The sequence below is a fragment of the Macrobrachium rosenbergii genome, chromosome 27, assembly GCF_040412425.1.
Source record: "Macrobrachium rosenbergii isolate ZJJX-2024 chromosome 27, ASM4041242v1, whole genome shotgun sequence".
NCBI lineage: Eukaryota > Metazoa > Arthropoda > Malacostraca > Decapoda > Palaemonidae > Macrobrachium > Macrobrachium rosenbergii.
In genome coordinates, this window is record NC_089767.1 from 21,811,541 (window position 1) to 21,834,508 (window position 22,968).

At 34.5% G+C, this 22,968-nt stretch overlaps 1 protein-coding gene across 1 annotated transcript in view; it reads right to left on the bottom strand.

Moving 5' to 3' along the window:
- Nucleotides 1-636: 636 nt before the first annotated feature.
- The window catches only part of LOC136853477 (uncharacterized), an 82,286-nt gene continuing 59,954 nt past the window's right edge, over nucleotides 637-22,968 (bottom strand). The window contains exon 3 of the mRNA XM_067129085.1: nucleotides 637-1,452. Within this exon, the coding sequence (XP_066985186.1) occupies nucleotides 873-1,452 (580 nt within the window). The 3' untranslated portion in view covers nucleotides 637-872. The remainder of the gene's footprint in view (nucleotides 1,453-22,968) is intronic.

A 22,968-nucleotide genomic window follows, 5' to 3' on the forward strand; every position in this document is an offset into this window, starting at 1 on the left:
GAAACTGAGGAACAAGATTCATAACATTTTCAGAATCATATAACGTAAAAATACGGGTGATAATCAACAGAACAGAGATAGAATCGATGTAGTACAGACCCTTAAAAATGAACAGAACTCTAGGAGTAGGTTCACCAGACCAGATGAAGGCACGAGTGTTGTCCTGATGAATAGATCTGAACACGGAGATTTCCCTTCTTGAAACATATTCTTAGGTACATGAGAACACAGTGTACAGTGCAACACAGATTTATCCTTCTCACCCAGGATTTTACAACATCATTTATGCTCAAAACGATTTGACCTACGGAAGTTTCCAACTGCAAGAAAAGAAAGTTTTGGAAGATGACTGACAAGGATACCTTCCAAAGATGATCTAGATCCTAAATTCCGGTAATAAGGAGGGAGTTCACGATGCTGCTGACTTTCAAAATTTTCAGCAAGAACTCTATGAAACCCACGGTAGATTTTCTTTGTGCAGTAACGATAATCTTGGCATCTTCAGCTCAGTTTATGGTGAAAGTGTATAATCAGAAACTGGAGGTCTTATGAGGTTGACGAAAGTAGTCAGTGTATTTACATATTAAAAGAACATGCACATTGAATGTAGTATTGCCACAGTTTTGTGAAGTTGGTTATATATATATATATATATATATATATATATATATATATATATATATATATATATATATATATATATATATATATATATATATATATATATATATATTGTATATATGAAAGTACATATTTGCGTTCGCCAGTGGAGTTATTTTATGGGTGCATCTTCTAATCCTACTGTTACTTCCCAAGAGATTTGTAGTGCAATAACAGAAACCACAAAAAATATACATGACTGAGGTTAAATACTATCGTATCCATTCTTTCACAGTGCATGGGCAAATCCACTGCTTCGTTGCATCCACCTTCACGCAAGGAATCTGATTATCAGTTGGGTGATACAAGGCCAATCCATAGCAACCCAGTTCTTTACCAGCAAGAAGTAAGTCACTTGGTAGCACAGGATGCAGGTACGGGTATCTGTCTCCATAAAGAAAAGGATAGCTGTTTCCTGTGCAACTCTGCGGCACATGAGAGGTAGGTGCGTATTTTACCCAATAGTTTTCCAAACCACCAGGATAGTCCGGCGGTTGGACAGTCCCTGCTATGTCAAGAGGTCTCTTAGGGATGGCGCACATATGAGGTCCTTCCGAGGCAGAGGGTTCTTCCGTCTTTTGTTTGGAGAGTCGAGGCCGACCACTGCGAGGTCTGGTTAGAACATTTCCCTCATGTTTCCAGCGTCTCAGCCACCTGTAGACAGTGGTCATGCTCGTTCCGGTTTCCTGGGCGATTGAGTACGCGGATTTTCCACCCACCCACATCCACACGATTCTGGCCCTGTCATCCACGGCTGTCGGCTTATTTGATCGCCTCTTGGACATGATCTCCCTGGAAGAAATGCAAAAGGTAAGGCTTATCAATTTCTTTTTACACTTTAGTTGCTGGTGAAGCTATTTTCATACAGAAGTATATCTAATAATTCTGTTACGCATATGTATAAGGTATGTTTTATAGCCTCTTAAGTGATTTCGTATATTTTTTTTAACTCAAACTATCACTAGTGTTCTACTAAATCATAATCAATGCGCACAATAATGGACACTATACATACTGTAGACACACACACAAATATATATATACGAGTATATATATATAATATATATATATATATATATATATATATATATATATATATATATATATATATATATATATATATATATATATATATATATATATATATATATATATATATATATATATATATATATATATATATAGTGTGTGTGTATGTACTTACGCTTGTGTCAGTTTTTTGCTCTTTTTCAGCGTATATTCGGAAGGAAACTAACAATTGGTGAGTGGGAAGGGATAGGATAGACGAGATAAATCTTTTCCAAATCGGTCAGCAATTTGTTCATAGTTTTGTCAAAATTAATGATTTTGCTCATGATCGGCCTTCTCATTTGTACTGTTATTCAAGAGAGAGAGAGAGAGAGAGAGAGAGAGAGAGAGAGAGAGAGAGAGAGAGAGAGAGAGAGAGAGAGGCTAAAGATTATATTTCTATCCGTAGATTTGTACTGATACTGCCTAAGTTACTAAGTTAGATTGAGACCAGGTAATTGATTAAATTTGCTCCTGTAGGGTAATACTGAGATAACAGTGCCTTCCGAATGACGCGTTTTATATCAGTAATAATAACAACAATATTTTTTTTCGACCTAGTGGATGACAATATTAAAAATAGATAAAAACACTGACACCATTTATCGACAGTATCCACTGTACTTGTATGTAACAGAACCATAGGTCTTCCTTTCCTTATTTTCTGTTTTTCATGGACACTATATTCCCCCGATGTTGCTTGGTAAGTCAACTATTTTTAGCGTACCACAAGATCATGTTTATTATTTCAATAATAATAATAATAATAATAATAATAATAATAATAATAATAATAATAATAAATGCATTCATTAATATGAGTTTCACCTCTTAAAACAATTTCGATAGCACTAAGAAGGAAATCTTATATAAGTTCATCAGATACCTTCCGTTTCTCTCTCTCTCAAAAGAAATCCCGTCTCTCAGTTATGCATCCAGACCCCGGGCGTCTTCTCAGCCATGGTTGTTTTTACTATTTTTTTATATTTTGTATTCTCTTTGGTGGAGAATTCTTCTTCAACATTTTTGCCGTGTTTGATCTTGATGTGGGTCGGGCTGGCTTTCGTTTATGATAAATTCTATTTGGTTCACAACAGGTATCATACTACCGTGTGTGCGTTTGTTTGTTTATTTACTGCGCGCGCACACACACACACATACACAAGCTCGCTTGCGCACACACAAACGCACACTCATGCATAGTTAAGTTAACTGGATGACTAGGGTGCGTAGGATATGTCTAAGTGAAGGAAAGATTCAAAGAAGTCAGTCCAAGAAAACGCTTTGTTCCGACATGACAGTAAAAGTGAAGTATGTGATTGACAGAATGACTGTGGGCTAAGAGCAGCTTCGGTTCATACAAGGCAGAGGAGTACGATGTGTGTGAATGAAGTGTTTGTCACGAAATTAAAATTTACACAAAAAGGGAACAAAGGGGAAAAGCGTTATGTATCGTACACGGTGCATTAAAAAGCTAACTATAACACTGATAGATACAATTTAAAGGGTACTGAGCAGCTTTGTTGCAGGGAAATATTAATCTGACTGAGAGCGATCACAAATTACTATGCCCCCTAGGCGGGTAGTGCCGTCAGTGCACCTCATGAGGTGCACTGTAGGCATTACTAAAGGTTCTTTGAGCGTCCCTTCGGCCCCTAGCTACAACCCCTTTCATTCCTTTTACTGTACCTCCATTCATATTATCTTTCTTCCATCTCGCTATCCACCCCTCTCTTAACAAATATTTCATAGTGCAACTGCGAGGTTTTCCTCCTGTTACACCTTTCAGACCTACCTATTCTCAATTTCCTTCCCAGCGCTGAATGACCTCATAGGTCCCAGTGCTTGGCCTTTGGCCTAAACTCTATATTCAGTTCAACAAGTTACTATGATTAAAGTAAATATAGTGCCAAGATCGTTTAAAAAGGAAAGTGATTCAACTGGTGCAAAACCTGGTGTCATGTAATGGTATGATGTAGATAAGCAAATAGTGTAGAGCGGATAATGTTTGCAGTTTTTACAAAGATCGGTGAAAGGTTATGAAAGCGTTTCTTAAAGTAGATAAAAGCGAATGTTAGCATGAATAAAGTTTGAGAGGATATTATTAACAAAAGAACGGTTATAAGAATGTTAGGATACAGTAGATGGTGGAAGAATGAAAGCGGTAGATTCATGCAGATGTTTTGAAGTAAATGAGTAAATTGACCTTCATATACATATATATACAGTATATGTATATACGTATACATATGTAAATATGCAAAATTTCCACTACCAAGGTAGTATATGCAAATTGGATTTTCTTGAAAGGGCAGAAGCATGTGTGCATTCATCTGTTTGTTGAAATAAAAAGAATAAAATAAGTAAGAGGATGAATTACTGGTATCTGTAATTCATCTTATAATCCGAATGCTATCAGTCATATTCAGTTTTATGTAATATCGACCTCCGACCATAAAGAAGAATTTACATTAATTCATGTGTAGCAATTCATGTCGTCCCTCGGGGGTTCGATCCGTACTCACGAGGTCTCTTGTCTTATCAAAGATTTAAATTCTGGTGAAATGTTAAAATTCTGTATTGAACACTTTTTATTTCTCTCATTCCTGTAACTAACGATTCTTTTTTACTCAACAAAATACTCAGAGGTTGCGATGCCAAAAAAGACTATCTGTAGGTCAGTTTCTTCTTCATTCAATAAAGGATACAGATATATCACAAGGTTACCTTTTACGAGCATGGAAAGGTCATCTTCATCAGCGGTTTCATTCATTTATGTGCGTGGCTCTCGTTCTCTGAGTTCTTATTCCGGTATTGTGTCATTACATGGATGTCCGTACCTTCATACATGCATCCGATTTTCCTTTTGTCTATCAACCACTTGCCTCTAAAAGGAACTTGCTTTTCAAACGGATGTATTTTCCATCCCTACAACTGCGTGTGTGTTTGAATTTTTTATCTCTTATATTTTGTGCTTGGACAGAGAAGAGAAAGCCAGTCAATTGACTCCTTTGGCTTCAACAAAATTCCTCAGGTTATTGAAGAATTACATGAGAGAGAGAGAGAGAGAGAGAGAGAGAGAGAGAGAGAGAGAGAGAGAGAGAGAGAGAGAGAGAGAGAGCTCACAAATATTTCATAAATGGTTTCATCCAAGAGCATAGAGGATTACCTCGTAAATGCTTTCCAGTTTGCAATTATGATACTCGTATACATCTTGAATGTGCTGATCACACATCTCTTGCTTTCTGTCTCTTGCGTTCTCTTTTTCTGTATCTCTTTCTATTCCCATTTCAGCTGCGTCCCACGCTGGTTGATTAACAATCACTGCAAGGGCCGACAGAGGCATACTGAACTTTAGTGCTACGAGACTAGAAAAGATTCCACATCATGCTAACACACACACACACACACACACACATATATATATAAAGTTAAGTATACCTTAGTTTTACTAGTGGGCTGGCCCGAAGGATTAGACTTATTTTACGAGACTAGAAAAGATACACACAGACACACACACACACACACACACAACAACATAACGAGGAACTATATATATATATATATATATATATATATATATATATATATATATATATATATATATATATATATATATATATAGAACTATATATATAGAGAGAGAGAGAGAGATATAGAGAGAGAGAGAGAGAAACTCGAGAGAGAGAGAGAAAATCAAGAGAAATTATTTTGAACTGGTGTAATTGCTGTATCGAAGTTTTAAAAGAACAAAGGCAAGAAATAGTATTAATGGTTAATTGGCTTCTGTCTGTGGGTAATAACTGATGTTGATAACTAAGAGTAATTATGATTAAGCACTTATATCACTAGTTTGAAGAGTAAGTAGGTTCGCTAATAGATGTCGATACTTTTGGGACTTTGAAATCTGGTACCTGTCGTGATCTAGGCAACCATGTGCCTAAGGTCTAATGTGTCTGTGAAAGACAAAAAAAACAGAGGGCGTGGAACTTTGGCTAATAGGCCTAACAGCACCCATTCTAAGATAGATGCTAAGGTAGTTCTTTTCTTTCTCTCTTTAGGCAATTTATTTACAAAAACATCCAGGGTGACGAAACTTTGTGATTTCAATTCCTGTTCTTTTTTTTTTTTTTAATCAAAGCAGTTTCAGCATAAATCTTTTTCAAAGAATAATTTTGTGTAGCTGCTGTAATACCAACGCATTTAGAAGAGAACGGAGAGCTAAAATTTTATCATTAAACAATCATTCTTTGCAGCTTATTCTAGCAGGCTAGAGGATACGAAAATGGGAGAGAAAAATTGAAAGCAGCGCAAAGCTCAAATGAGAACCGAATTTATGAGGTGAATTATAACTGAAACCTTTATGCACCGGTTGGTAATAAAATATTTTCCACGTTTATGTCCTGAACAGCGATGGTCGCACCTTACCATTTTCTCTTTTGCACCATAAATAAATGCTTGCAAAGCCAAAATGCTATGAATAATATCGCAGAATATGAATGAAGAACCACTTAATAACTTAATCTTTATGGGCCAGCCAATATTCGAGAAATATCCTTGGGGGGCCAATCGAACTCTTTATCGGCGAGCCACGAGTGACGCGGGAACTATTATCCTCTTCAGGCAAGTGCCACTGCAGAGGTTGGTCGATGGAAAACTCTTCATATTCTATTGCGTTTCGTTTCGTAATGTCTTGTACAGGAGCTTTTCTATTTCGTATTTCACAGTTAAATGACAGAGAAAAGAAATGAATGTTCACAGTTCAACAGTGCACAAGATTTTATATTAAACTGTAAGAACGAAATATTTGGCTCCTATTCGCAAGGGAATAATTTTACTTTTACTGCTCGGTATTTTGCCTTTTGTCAAGTCTTTAATGCCTATTCATAATGCAAAGGCCTATCACGAAGCTTTTATACGTATAATACCGAAGCACTTTCCTGCAGCATACTATAAAAGCTCTAAAGAACACTCAGCGCTTTCTGCAGGGCGGTCGCTTTCTACATGCAAAAAACAAGAACTATCAGTAGGAAAAGGCGAGAAAAGTGTCCATTGCTGAGGTCGAAACATTTATAGTGAAAGCGTTTTTCCGTGTTTCATTAATCTTGCATTGTCTCACAACTTACTCCTTTCTTTTTTCCTTTTCCATCAGTCACTGGAATTATTAGACAAAACTGGCGCTTCAGTCTTTTCCTTGCGTCCGTATTCTGTACTCAATTCATCAGGTATTAAATAGTTGTTCTAACTGTCATTATTAATTTTTACATCTATTTCTGCACTTACAGTGTCGAATTTCATTCTCTGATGCGGCCCTGTAAAATCCGTTTTGGTAAGAGTTGACAGATATTGTCTTGATAGCTATTATTGGTTAAGGGTTGACAAATGCTCTCTAATTCCCACTGCCTAGGTTATAGGCCATAAGCGATACACTGCTGGACAAATTTCTTCATAAAACATTCACCATAATTTCGGTCAGGAACTACTTTGCTAATTGATTGTTGGTATTTCAACTATCACTCTGGTCTACTCCCAATGGCTTAGGCCTATATAGTCAAAGTTAATTTCCTGGTATAGGCGGCTAGGCCGAGGTGCTCGGTTGGTCAAGATTAAGTAGTGCACAACAATGGATTTTTGTTTTTTCTTTGGAATCCTTATAAACTTGTTGACTGGCTAATACTGATAAATCAGTCATCCCTTTCCCTCAATATCATCCATATATTCACATTTATATGGCATTAAAATACACCAATATTAACCGTATAATTTTCAGAATGTCCCCCAAGTTTTAGAGGCCAGATGACGCCCCTGGAAATAGGTAGATGCAGCTGCGTTATTACAGGCTTCGCCGTATTCATCTGTGGCATTCTAGAATCTCACATTTGTAGGCCTAGTTTCACTGTATAAATAGAGAGCTAGGTATGAAATCAAGAAGAGAGATGTGTTTCTTAGTGCCTGACTGCGAAATAAGAATATATTTTGCTCGCAGTTAGATAACAGACCTTGCTAGTCATGATGATTCTAGATGGTAAAGAAGGCGCCATCTGTGTGTTTAGAATAGGCTGTATTTTTGTTAAGTTCAGACAATAATTGCCTCTCAAAGGCGAGCTCATAGTAACGTCATGCAAGCTTATGACTGGAAAGATTAATCCATGCTGAACTACTACATAGGTCGTTCGCGGGTCAAAAGATTTCAGTGATTTTTCTCTTACATGTCTATCATACTGGGCCACTTCTCACGAAATTGTCTCTTCACTGAGGGTGCGCTAAAAATAGTAGGTCCTAGTTTTCCCAGTGATTTTTCAAAGGATATCTCTGGCCTTTTCCTCTAAACTTAACACATTTTATCCGCTTAGTCTTCTCGTATTAATTTTCAGTAAAAGTGCAGACTCAAACAATTACTTGTTTTTTGAGCCCCTGTGAAAGTACCATGAATCCAGACCCGTCCATCTTAACAGCCAGTTCACCTACAGGGAACGATTAGACACATTCAGCGCCATTTTAGACCTATCTAATTAAATCCTAGGCAACCCTGACAATGGTTTTCATTCAGGCAAGCTCATATCCTTATTAATGGTGCCTCAGAATTGTTAACTAATTCCGCGTTTTTCAAGTGGTTGGCAGTGGTCTTTAAATGAGTCGAGGTTGGTGTTCTGCTTGTTTATGGAGTCCAGAGATCCCCACAAGGTTTGTTATACCCTCTGGCATCTTACTGCACTTACTGGCTGTCTTCGGTCAAGATCGTGTGCTGGCATCAAGCCTACCCTATGGAACCAATCAGCCAACCACCGACAAAGTAGTGTTCAGTGACCTCTGCCGTTTTTATTCTTCACTGACGACATGATGGCTCCGTACGAAATAAAACTACTGTATAAAGAAGCTGCAACTCGTGTTGCATTTATTACGACAGCATGGCCCTGGAACGGGGACTAAAATTGTTTAGAATGTGGAGTATTCTGGCTATAATTCAGCCAAGTTATGACTTCAATAATCAGCTAATTTTATACTAAGATTAAACGCCATTCTTGATTTCATAGTATCAGTTTGGTCATTCTGAGTATTTGACCATACTTCAGGCTACCTTTCGACCCCCAGCTTTCGTTTCCATAACATTTATGAACAATTCCTGATGCTGAAAGAATACTCAGTATTTTTTATACATAATTCAGATCCTGTGTTATTTAAATACTGTTGGTCATTCTATATATTAACAGCTATCCGAGATTATGGTGAAGATAAACTGCAGTAAAACTAATTCGCCATAAATCAACTGATCTTGCGCCAAAATCATACTCCAGGATTCGCTTTTCATAAGAAACTCTGTTGAATAATATATTGTGTATATATTCGACGACATCTGGTGGCATCTCCGATCCAAATTGTATCTTGAACATTAAAAAAAACTTTTCTAAGGCTGCCAGATATATATGGTATAATATTAGTGCCGCGTAATTTAGAGCTTGTGGACTATTTGAATATTTTTCTCCATTCTGGATGTGAACAGCCAATTAGGATCGTTATCTTTTAGGTCACATTGCTCGAAGAGTTGGTTTCCGGTTTCTCTTACCAATCGCAATAACTGATGTTGCTCATCGCCTGGACATATCATTCCTATCTGTCTTCAGTAGACTACTTGAACGTAGAACCCCTATTACCTTATCTGTTTCCATTCCGTTGATTTTAGGAATGCAGGCTGTCTGAATGAAAGTTATTTTTGCTGATGCTGTTTGCGGAAACTGTCATGGTACTTGAATGCTGCTGGTTATTCTGTTTTATGTTCTAATTCTGGTTATGTGTGGTGTCATCTTTCGTTGATTTTAGATTTATTGACTTGTCCACGGTATGTCTACAGTACTTTTCACACAGGCACATTGAATTTGGTTCAGGAGGAAGATTTGCACAATGTGTGCGTGCGTGAGGGGGCACTTATACACGGTCAGCGTGAGATTATTCTGTTGAATGTCACCAACATTTTGGATTATGATTTTAGTTTGAATGGACTCCGTCATTATTTCTTGTCATCTCTAAAATTTAGTTGTCATTGTCTGCATTTTCAGTTAAGTTTTCACAAGTCGGTGGTTATTTTATTTTACCTACTGTGCATTATATACTTTACAGTATTGAAAATGGCAAATTTAAAATTCTGAACATGTTGATATCTTAAGTTTTATCAATATAATTACAAAAACTATTTGTGATTAACACTGATAGTGGGCCATGCGAAGACTGCCGTTCATTGTACCATAATAAGAAAATAATATGATAATCAATATTATTCTGCCATTTGACTAATATATATATTATATACACACACACACACACACACACACACACATATATATATATATATATATATATATATATATATATATATATATATATATTTAAAAAGGACATATATATGCATTTCATAGCTTCAATGCTTTAAGATGTTATCGTGGAAGATTCGGTGTAAGAGCGAACTAGGGCGAGAGGTTTGATGCAAGATTGCTGAAACAGTGCATATTTTGATTCCTCAGCTCTTGGCGAGAAGCTCAGCAATATTGGAGATCAGGTGATCTCCGAATTATGTATATTTGTGAGTACGTGTGTTACTTTGATCTAGATTATGCCAAAATCTGCCCTAAAAGTGAGTTTGATCGTTCATTAACGTGATAGAACTGCAGTTGTCCAGTCATAACTTTGGAGTGGTTCCAGGCTTTGAAAATCGGCAGATAAGGTAGAGTTTCAAATCTCTGTTTTTATGGGAGAAAATTGAACTTGTGATTTTTACCATGACTTTCTAATCATTATGAACTTTTGAACTGGTGTGGGAAATTTAATATGGATATTCATACCTCTTTTATATTATTATTTTGTCATGTTACGTTTTCCATAGCTTGGCTATGCATTTTACACTTTCCATTATTGTGTTTTGTATTTCATATATTTTTGGGAGTTTTCTATCATGTTTAATTCTTTCGACAGATGTCTGTGGACTTGGGAGTTTGAGAAAAGGACATGCAAATCATTTGCAATGTCAATCTCTTTATGTGGTAGACTGTTTTTTTGACATGACTTTTAGTTATTGATTTGTGAGTATGTGAGATTTTGGGTATTTCCAGGCTATTAGCCATAATGAGACTTCTTTAATCAGAAGTGCTTTGCAGTTTAGAGTTTAGTTATCTGACTCGATAATTCATTTATTATGCATTTTAATCTTTGCTTTGTTTTATTCATTTCTTGTTGGGTTATTTGAATAATAAACCTATTTTTGTAGGAACGATTGTGTTTCTTTAAATAGTCCATTTAATTACTTGTGAGAATGAGAGAGGTCGGGTGGATGAGCTTCGATAAACGATGAGAGAGAGCGAGAGAGGGAAAAAAAATGCGAGTGGAATCATAGGTTGAACCTTTTTACGTCTTTTTCCTGAAGTAGATCATAAGATCACGCTACGTACACTTCAAAAAAAGTGTTGATTCTGTTCCCTGTAACATATATATATATATATATATATATATATATATATATATATATATATATATATATATATATATATATATATATATATATATATATATAGTGTGTGTGTGTACCGTATCTCATTGGCTGAACAGTTGCAAGGAAAGGGGTTCAATCCCGGGCTGCTGCCCAACAGTTGACCCAACTCTGAATAGGTACCAGTGTCAGCTGGGGCCAAGAGAAGCTTTACAGGCTGTAGTCTCACCCCTTGAGACTTGCCGTGAACTGAAAGGGAAAAAATCACATGGTAGAAGTCCTTGTATATATATATATATATATATATATATATATATATATATATATATATATATATATATATATATATATATATATATATATATATATATATATATATATATATATATATATATGTGTGTGTGTGTGTGTGTGTGTGTGTGTGTGTGTGTGTGTGTATGAATTTTTATCACATCACCGTAACATTTTATAAATTCACAAACATTAAACTATAAATGCTTAATATTCAATTCTCTCTACCTCGAAAAAAATATCGGAGGGGAATTATGACTGATAAGAGGATGTCACCTGGTGGATTCGAACCACCGACGTCTAGTACCCCAGACTTCAGTGACGGCTTCTCTTATCACTCGACTATCAAGAGATGTGTAAGTAGTCAGCGACTCTGCTGTACACGTGCGGTCGAATGCAGGAATTTGCGCTTAGGGTCGGATCAACCCACCTTCACCATGATAGCCGTTTGGTACATTTGAAACACGTGTTTATTTATATTTTTATCATATCAAAGTGTCATTTTTATATTCACAAACATTAAGCTACAAATGTCTTTAATATCCAGTTCGTTCTACCTCGGAAATAATACCGAAAGGGAATTATAATTCATATATATAAAAAATTTCAAATCCATTCTTTAGTTTCAGTTCGAGGTATTCTAGTAACTTATTTAGCTTTGCCGTTATTTGACTAACCTCTCTTTTGGTTTTTTCCTGTTATCCTTCGCACAAAGCCCTACATGGCCCTTGAAAATACCCCGTGTGTTTCTGAACTCGATTTTCCATGGGATGACTGATGTTTTATTCCTTTGTACTTCTAAACTTATATATCAAAGCCTGCAAAAATTACTGACAAGCTCGCGTTGCCGTTTTTTTACGATTTATTGTCAGTGCCTTTACCCATTGTTTATCGCAGAAAAACGCGCTAGTTTTTCCATGGACAAAAAAGATGGAAAATATTTTCCAAACTATCGCCATATTGGTTGATATGCTAATATCGATAAAGAATTCGAAACGTCCTTCTGATCACCATCATTTCATTTAGAAAATTCCCTTTAAAGGTTTTTTTTTCACCTTATTTAAAGAGGCTTTGGTCATTCTCATCTCGAAACTTTGGGGACTCCTTTGGATTCATTTCCGGGCTTTCTTCTGATTTAGTTGGTGGTGGAATATTGCTTCTTCCCATTTCTATCGTTATTTTTGAAGGCCGTGCTTTTTACCCTCTCTCCCATCCCTTGATCAAAGACCTTCTATGGATTATCATTTTACTGATTTGATAGAATATTCAAAAATAATAATCATCTAAAATAGTTCACTGAATTTTATGCCCCTGTAAGGAATAATTACTGTCGTGTTCAGGATCCTTCGACGGTTTCCTTCTTACAAGGATTGAATTATAGTTTATCCGTAGAAAAATTCTTTCTCTATATTACGATTCGTCTTGCGCTTCCGCTTCTTAAGAAGAAGAATGGTTTCGGCCACTGATTTATATCGTTACAGTAAGATTCCTCGCTTCAGTGACTGTCCTCTTTCCTTCACTAACAAGTTTTTAAATTCGCTTCCTGCTTCCGGTGAATTTTTTTTTTTTTTTTTTTAGGAAGCTGGTCTGTCCCTTCCTTCATCTGTTTTTTTTATCCCTCGGTGCTAGGCAAAGAATGTTTTATAGGCGGAAAAACCAATAAGTATAAAAATATAAGAAACGTAATTTTCCTCTGTTCTCACAACATTTTCTGACAACAATGCAACTAAAGTATCTATTTTTTTTATGACGAAAAATACTTTAATGTAAGGTGAAATACTTAAATTTAATATACTGTGAAAGATGGACGATAACAAGACAACCCTTTTATGTAACAATACTTTGAGAAACTAAAAAATTCACAGTAGTCTGTTAAATGTAAGTTTGCATTTTCTGCTAATACTACTACGAAGAAGAGCAATAACAGAAACTGAAATTTCCTCTCATAAAAAGTAACCTTTGACTGTAAAGTTGTCAAGAAAATACCAGAGGAACAAAGGAAACAGATTTATTTGTGCGTTTGTGTGTGTGATCGCGCGCGCGCGTTTTAAAATTAGGCACCTAACTGGCTTTATCGGTATTACCCGTGTCCTCTGCTAAAAGTGACAAGTAAAATTTAATTCCATATCTTTGATAATTTGTCAAGGCACTGGTATAGAAATAAGCTGACAGTTGCCGTAATTGCGTAGACCATAAATGGGTGCTACACAGTATCTTGCTGGACATAATACAATCCTCTGTATTTAGGTACCTGTTTCGTTTGCAATGATTTCCTTCGTAACTGACGTGTAACTGGAAAATAAGCACGGGAAACATTAGTTTCGAATGCATTTCATAATTCATAACTTATAGTTACTGGGTGATTGCGATATCCCTTTTCAGTTTATGATGATACATATTCAGAATTCAGGAACTGAATTATTATATGTTTATGAGCTCAGTATACGAGTATGTACGCTGTAAGTGAAAGAAGACGTATTATAATGTAATACCTGAAGAGGAAAGGCAGCGGAAGTAGAATATAAATCTTTGCGACTAATAAGATTACGTAACATTAGAAGGTGGGAAATAAAAATTCTTCTGAAAGTTAAACCGATACATTAGCTACAGAAGTCCATGCCCACTAGAAATGAGAAATTGTAAAAAACGGATAATTTCTAATGACAAAATTTATAATTATTAAGAAGACTTTTGGTCAGAGCATTTTTGTATATATCTCTTAATAATCATTAGATAATTTCATAAAGCCATAACGAAAACAGATTAAGGATGAATTTATGTTCACTATAAAGTCAGTAATATTACAGATGAAATGTATTCAATGGGCATAAATGAAGATCTCTAACCGTGTAAATATAGTAATAGAATGTGAAAAATTTCTTGAAAAATTTTGCGAAAAATATAATCATCATTAAGCTTTTTTCGCTAATTAAGCGCTTTCCTTTCCTCAGGTTCATGGTTTGCTTCCGTCAAAATCTCTTTAATGTGTGTTCTTTTTATCGAGGAATTATAGTTTTCCGTTGGCTATCTTTCGATTTTGAATTTTCTTCACGCGGATGTGGAAGAAAGCATCATTGAAATAATAATCAAGCAGAATATTGAGAGTGTGGATTGCATGAATTTTCCCAACGGATGTGATAGCGTTCGAAAATGCAAAGCAAAAAGAATTTATTACCACTGCTGTGAATTCCATGTCATGCTGTTTTCCTCTCATTACAAAATTGTGAGAGTTAGATTAAAGAAAAAATTCGCTATTCTCATTCATAATGTAAAACTATGTCTTAATTTAACTATTCAATTCTGTACTTAAGGGAATAACATGTTTATACAAACAAGCACACGCACACACATATACATGCATATGTACATTTATATATATATATTATATATATATATATATATATATATATATATATATATATATATATATATATATATATATATATATATATATATATATATATATATATATATATATATATATATATATATATATATATATATATATATATATATATATATATATATATATATATATATATATATATATGGTATGTGTGTGTGCTATACATGAGCGTTTTTGGGGTTAGTTCCAGTTTGTGTAACAAATTTATCATTAAACTACGAAAATTAAAATAAAAAATGTTGCAATGCTTATAAGGCAGGAACGATATTATCACTATTTTCCTCCGGGTGTGGCGCAGTGCGGCATGGGATCACGTGGGAAAATATTTTGTCTTTAAAAAACATAATTTAAAAGGATGCCAAATTCTGTGATCCCTACAAAATAGCGAACCTAGTAAATGGTTGCATACTAAACGTGGCCTCACCGCTGGTTAATAAAACTGACCTATGTATGTGAATTTAACTGCTTAGAAGGGAAGTTCAAGTCAGTCATATGTAAATTTGCCAAGTTAAAACTACCATTAAGCGCCGGCTCCAGAATTATCGTCACCATAGGACTATCAGAATGTACCGATATATACATAATAAAAAAATAGCAATAGTCGTTCCTCTGTAAATTACCAAACACCGTTCACCGTTCGAGCACTATCTAGCACTTCACAGTATTAGATTTTATATCTTATCAGAATCAACTGGCTGGAAGACACCGATCAACCACGAAGTACGTGGAATGTGGAATGGAATAAAGTGGAACACATTATGCAGGAAATACCACTATAACGTTGGGAAATCTTAAGGCTCTAAGGTCGCTTGCCATACGATAAAAATTAATACTTCCGATAAAACATGCATGTTATTATCATCATTTCAGTCTCTGTAATGTCCATTATTATTATTATTATTATTATTATTATTATTATTATTATTATTATTATTATTATTATTATTATTTTCTATTGCTAATCTTTTTTCCGATTAGCGTTACCCCCGATCAACCAATTATACGCAAACGACACGGAGCTGTAAAAAAAGATTATTACTTTTCTGAATCCCGAATTTTATGGCGAAACCAAAAATTCCCCTATACTTATTCTAAGGACTGCTCTTCAGCGCAAGAGTCCGTGCTCAATCTGATATCCACAACAACCAGTGACTCATTCATATGGCCTGTGACAATATGCTCAGCGCATAAGGAAACTGGAGGACAAAATATTGAAAAATAATGCAGTGTATTGTTTACGGGTAACTGCTCTCCTGCGAGCTTGGACTTTTGAAGAGATGAAAAGAAGTGAATTAAAATCTTTGAAAATTCAGCAAAAAATGCCACCTTAGCTTTACATTTAGATGAACATTTGAAAGAAAGAAACTTTACTGTAGAGATTAAGTATATATATACTGGAAATAATTATCGCTCAGTCAATCGTGTAATAGAAATAAATGTAAATTATACATCCTTTTCTCGCGAGCCTCTCTCTTTTAGGAGAATATTAACGTCATTTAGCCTGGACACCCATTATACTCAGAAGAAAAGACTAAGTCTAAGATGGTTTCGTAGGGTGGGTATACCAATATGCCATAGGCGATGCCTGTGTTATCTGTACAGGATAAAAAGATATCATTATTATGTGGAATGCAGATTAATAAATTCCCGTGGCTTAAGTTTCGTATTATATTCTTTCAGCAAAGAATTGGGTTGGGTGCAGGATGATCAGCTTTCATTATTCGGTCTTTAAAAGAATTTTTCGGGATCTATTTTTTTTATAGAATAGCTAAGGAGCTGTGCGAACTCTGTTCTTCATTGTTAATTTTAATGTAATTTATCTAAGGTTATGGACATGATAACCATCTTTTTTTTTATTTCAAATCTAGAACGAATGTCAGTATATGTACGCATAATGTCATTATCATCATATATTTTTCAATATTTATATAACGAGTTGTAATTTTTCTTTTTTGTTTTTGAGAACATTGAATATATGAAATTTCTAAGATACTGAAAATTTGAGAAGGAAATGATATTCAAATATATAAGCTTACAAGTTTTTCCTGCCTGTCTAGAGCGAAGTTAAGTAAAATTTTAAGTCTCAGATCTTGAGACCTCTATGAACAATAAAGAAACATAATTGTATTTAGGTTACCAGGTTTTGTGTTGATGTGTGGAAGTTACCTTTTAATAACTGAAATATATTTTAGGAAAAATGGAAAAGTCAATTAAATATTCTTTTTTCTTTCCGTAGAATTGTCGATATGGAAATAATAGTGAATTAATGATAACTGCTATTTAGCAAAAGGCCTATTATAACGAGCAATGAGACGTTACAGTACGAAAATGTTGCTAAATAAAGACGTTTGCCGACCTCTATAATGACCAGTCGGAAGACATTAAGGTATAGTGAAAAATTAATCAGTATTAAAAGGTAAAACATTTAAAGAAAGTAATCAATAACGCTGCAATAATTAATTACCATGATGATTCGATAACAATAGTGTCAACATGAGAACAAAATGCAAACAGGTTAGCAAATACTCACGGGAAAATCCCAATGCTTGTTATAGGACGATCAATTTCTTGTCTTCCCAGCAGCAAGTCAGAGGAAGGAATGATACCAGTTCGATATATTACCACTGGGCCAATATATAGGGTTGAATCTTGCGCAACTGCAGTTCACTGGAAGACTGCTTGACAAGCGAAGATGTTATTGATGTTATGGAATGTGAAAGGCTAAGTTATGCAATGTATAATTTAACTGTTACGGGACAATGATTAATTCCTCATATTTTCCTCTCTGGCTACGCACGTACGCTCAAATAAAGGGTTATACACACAAATAAACACACACACACACACACACACACACACACACACACACACACACACACACACACACACATATATATATATATATATATATATATATATATATATATATATATATATATATATATATATATATAAAATGCTGCAACAACTGTAAACGCTTTGGAACGGTGGTAAGTGAAGCCATAAGCAGTAGGTCTGGTAACAGTCTTATACCACACTGAGTTAAATGTGTTATAAATATAAAAAAAACTGTACAAAGCATTCTTCGAAGACCCACAGAAATAACGACCAAACATCATTTTGTTATAAAATCCTCAGCGCCCATATCCTTGTTGAAGCCATGAAGAGACATGTATGTATCGAGTGTATGTTTGTTTGTGGTTGTGTGTCTTATACTTACATTTGAATTCCCTGAAAAGGGGTGATTCATGTACTCAAACTACCAAGAGAAAATGAAATGTTTTACGTTGAAAATAAATGTACGGGTATCTTTTACTTATCACAATTGTTTTGCCGAATTTGCAAGTGAACTTGCAGTAGATAGTGAGGTGCTTAAGGGGAATGTTACTTCACCTTTGGTGTTTGCAATTCTCATGGATTGTATAATGGAGATGAGGTGGGAGATGGAAGAAAAAGTTTAGACTGGAGTAAATGATAGAAACGTGACAGTCAGAATACGAAGATATGCTCGGCAAAACACCATAAGATTTAGGAGCCTTCCCTGATATACTGCTTCATATATCAGGATGGACGGGACTTGAAATAAATCGAAGAAAACTAATATAATGAGGATAGAGGTGTTAAATAGCACTAAATGGAGAAACGATAAAAGAGATCGAGTATTTCAGTCAATTAGGAGGAATGCTATTCAGTACAGGAAATTGTATAACCGGATTCTGTGAATGAATAAAAAAGTCCCCTCAAACAATGGGCAACATGAATAAAATTTGGGTATCAATTAAAGTGAAACTCTTTTAAAAAGTAAGAATATAAATGAGTCTAGTATAACAGTATTGCTATACGGGCATGAATCATAGGGAATACAACGGACTGTCATATAAAAAAAAAGTACGTGAAATTATCGGTTGGGCCCCTGTGGGCAACAGAATAATTGGAAGACCCAGACCTAACTGTATGAGAACTATGAGAGAGGGAATGGAGATGGATGGAGATGTGTGAAAGTGAAAGCACAGGGGAGACATGAGTGGTGGGAGCGATAATGGTGATGATGTTGAGCGTATAGATCTCTGTTCTTTAGAGTATCATGAAATATTATAATAAACTCACGAAAAATGAGTTTTTCTCAGCTCAGAATATTTTTGATATTGAATATATCTTCCCTTTGACTTTTTTGTTTCATTAGCATTCTATTTCACGACTTGTAAAAACCCCGAATTTTAAGGACCTTTGGTTTTTTTTACGCGTCAAGTTACTAAGCCTAACCATGGGTTAGAGAGAATATGACTTTGATCTTTTTCCTTATGGTTTGGGGACTAAGGTGGCCCTCCAAAATGTCTAATCTTGTAACCTTTTGTTTTATAAAACAGGATCTATTAAGAGAACAACAACTTAAATGTGAAAATGTTAATCAAGTTAGTTCTTTTTCAGAGTTCCATTGTGTTTTGTTATACACTTATCTTACTGTCAAATGTATGGAAACTCATAAACTAGTCTTCATCATCTACAACTGTTAGGTTTTTACAAAAGACTAATGATGAGAGGCAATTCAGCTGCAAATTTTATCTAGTTACTTCATGCGCATCTCTGTCTGTCTGTCTCTCTCTCTCTCTCTCTCTCTCTCTCTCTCTCTCTCTCTCTCTCTCTCAATATTTCTGATATAAAAGTACCCTTCAGATGTTTTATTTTTATTTTTCAGATAGATCAGTGAAATATTTTCTTTTCATAGCTCAACAATATTCTGTTCCATAATTTTCTCCCTGATTATCTATAAATGAGGCAATTTAAAAGCTATTTGCTTTACTAATCAATGAAACAGAAAAGTTCAGGGGAATTAAGTTTGAAGAAAAAGGATGAGAAGATTCGTTATGCAAGTAATATATATACTATGTAGTTTCAGAAAGAGTTGACGTGGGAAAATACACTTCGTATTTATGTGATGCTATACCTGAGTATATCCGGAACAAAAAAAAAGTACGAGATTGCTATTACATTATCCTTTGAGGTGATATCAGTTTATTTGATAGCGAAGCAAATAAAAGACTTCTGTCATACAAAGCAGGGCGCAAAGCTTTACATATTGCCTCAGAATGACGGTACTGGTAAACTGTGGCATTCGTAAAACTATATTTGGTATCAATGAAAGGCAAAAAAAAATTTTCCTTTGGGACATAGGCAAGAAATAAGACAAAAAAAAAAAAAAAAAAGGATGTGATGATACGGAAACAGACTCACACTGACCGACCAATGGGAAGTTATTTTAATGAATATCTTGATATATGACTAATAGTGGACTGGAGATAAACGTTAGAGGAAGGTTAAAGCCTTGCAGAACTATTTCCGAACTGCGTGAGCAACTAGAGCACTGAACTGATAATGAGTGCTCAGTATAACTAGCGAGAATATTGCAAGATGATGATGACTATTTAAAATAATGTATTTAAAATAATGTATATATATATATATATATATATATATATATATATATATATATATTATATATGAACATACATAATTACACACACATTATACTGTGTATATATATATATATATATATATATATATATATATATATATATATATATATATATATATATATATATATGTGTGTGTGTGTGTGTGTGTGTGTGTGTGTGTGTTTATGTGTAGCTCTAAAGGCAACCATATGTTGTTTTATAAGACATTACAGTTAGGTTTGAAAACTTTCTTTTTAACTCATTTTCTCAGACCTTTTTAGATGCCACACCAGGATAAATTTCCCACTTAACTCTGGTAAGATTTGAGATAATAGTTCGACAGAATCCGACAGGAGATCGCTAACAATTACGGGGTAGTTAGTGACTCGGGCTTAATTTTTGTGTTCCGAAACCTGATCTTTTCACAGCAGGATGTAAAGACTCCCCCTCCAGTAATTAACATGAATAAAACACGTTATGATTTCCATTCAAGGGTCTTAAGGCCCGCATGATCTTTTTAAAAGGGCACTGGTTTTCTTTGGCAGGGAAAAGAATCACTTGTTACGGATTGCCTATTGCGCATGCGTATGTGCTTCTGATGCTACAAAACCCGCCGGGTCTAGGACAAAGCTCTGTTCTTGCATCGCTCCGGGCAAGAGCAACGTTACATTTGATCCAAGGCTCTGAACTGTTACGAACAGGTAGGGCAAAATTTCATCTTGAGTCATAGGAATCGCATGTGATAGTGGTACATTCTGTATTCAAGTTTTTGAAGAGGTTATTGTGATTTGTTCTGTTCTTAGGCTTTAGAAACTAATGAATATTTCTTCAGCTTTCAAGTACCTGACCATAGATTTATATGCAAAGAAAATTTATAAAAGAATCCCTCTCTTTCTCTTTGTCATGTAAGAACTATAACCACAAAAAGGATCGAATCATAGATTATTATTACTGATACTTATAGTAGCAGGTTTTCTTGGGCCTGTTGCTAAGTCATGCTTATCAGCTAGAGTCTGATTTCAGTTAGGGAAATACGAAATCATGATTAGTGAATTTAGGAAACGTAAATGACAGCATTCTCCTCTTAAGGAACGAGCAGTTTCTCGGTCGGTGAAAAGTGCTTTTCAAGCTTGGATCATTCAGTGTACCCTGTCTTGTAAAAAGCGAGCCATTATTTGCTTCAGTTCTTAGAGAAAACTACCGTAGTGTTTGCCAATAATAAAACCATAAGAGAATTACATTCACAACTTGTAAAGCATTCGCTTTGCGTGTTAAGATAATTTGGTGCCACTCTAACATGAGAACGCAAGAAAGACCGAGGTTTAAAAGAATCCAGGAAAAATGTCTAACTGGTCGTTTCCTTATCATTCAGCATTCTAAACTTGATCAAAATGCCACGAAATAACGGAGCATTAAAAAATGAGTTGATCACGCAAAACACTTAGGGTGAGATACTAACTGACCAAGTAAGAGAATGAACCATCACTCGGGCCACAGTGCAGCAATCTTAACCCTGGCTTATGTGTCCCCCTACCCTCCATGTGTGGAGGGGGTTAGAGTCTATATAACTTTGCTTAGAAATGAGGAATTCCAAGAGAAACAAGACGAGGAGAGAAACTTGCGGCAATATAGCATAACCATAGGAGCGTAAACCAATAATTCATATGGTAATACGATTATTTACATCATCATATATTTTATTAATTTCAGTATTATATTTCTCCCTTTTGTTTCGTGTTTTCTCGTAGTTTGAGTATATTTTCAAAGGGCTGTGAGTGACTTTACTTTGAGTATACTAGAAAAATTATCCTGAATTCGGAAAACTTTCAAAATTGAACACCCCCTTTTTTTTTTACATTTGCATGCTTTTTAAACAGAAATTAACAAATTAGTCCTCCAAATCTGAATGCCATGCTTTATGCGCCAGTGCTTTAAGAGTTGAATGATGTATCCTTTATCGTATTCTTCGAACCGTTCTTGTCAGACAAATTTATTCGCATATATTCCTCTTACTGATGAGATATTACTAGAATAGTTTTGCGATCAGTTTACCTCTTCCTCTTCTCCTAAACGTCACTAAATGGGTTTTATACACGCATCTTCCCTGGCGACAAGTGTATAAATATTTTGAAATTTTTTTTGTCCATATATATATATATATATATACATATATATATGTATATTACATATATATATATATATATATATATATATATATATATATATATAATATATATATATGTGTGTTACATATATAATATACATATATATATATATATATGTATATATATATGAATAAAAAATTTTTCAAAATATTTGTACACTTGTCGCCAGGGAAGATGCGTGTATAAAACCCATTTAGTGACTTTTAGAGAAGAGGAAAAGGTAAATTATCATCATAAAATATATATATATATATATATATATATATATATATATATATATATATATATATATATATATACATACATATATATATACATACATACATACATAATATATATATATACACACACATATATATATATATATATATATATATATATATATATATATATATATATATATATATATATATATATATATATATATATATATATATATATATGAATGTG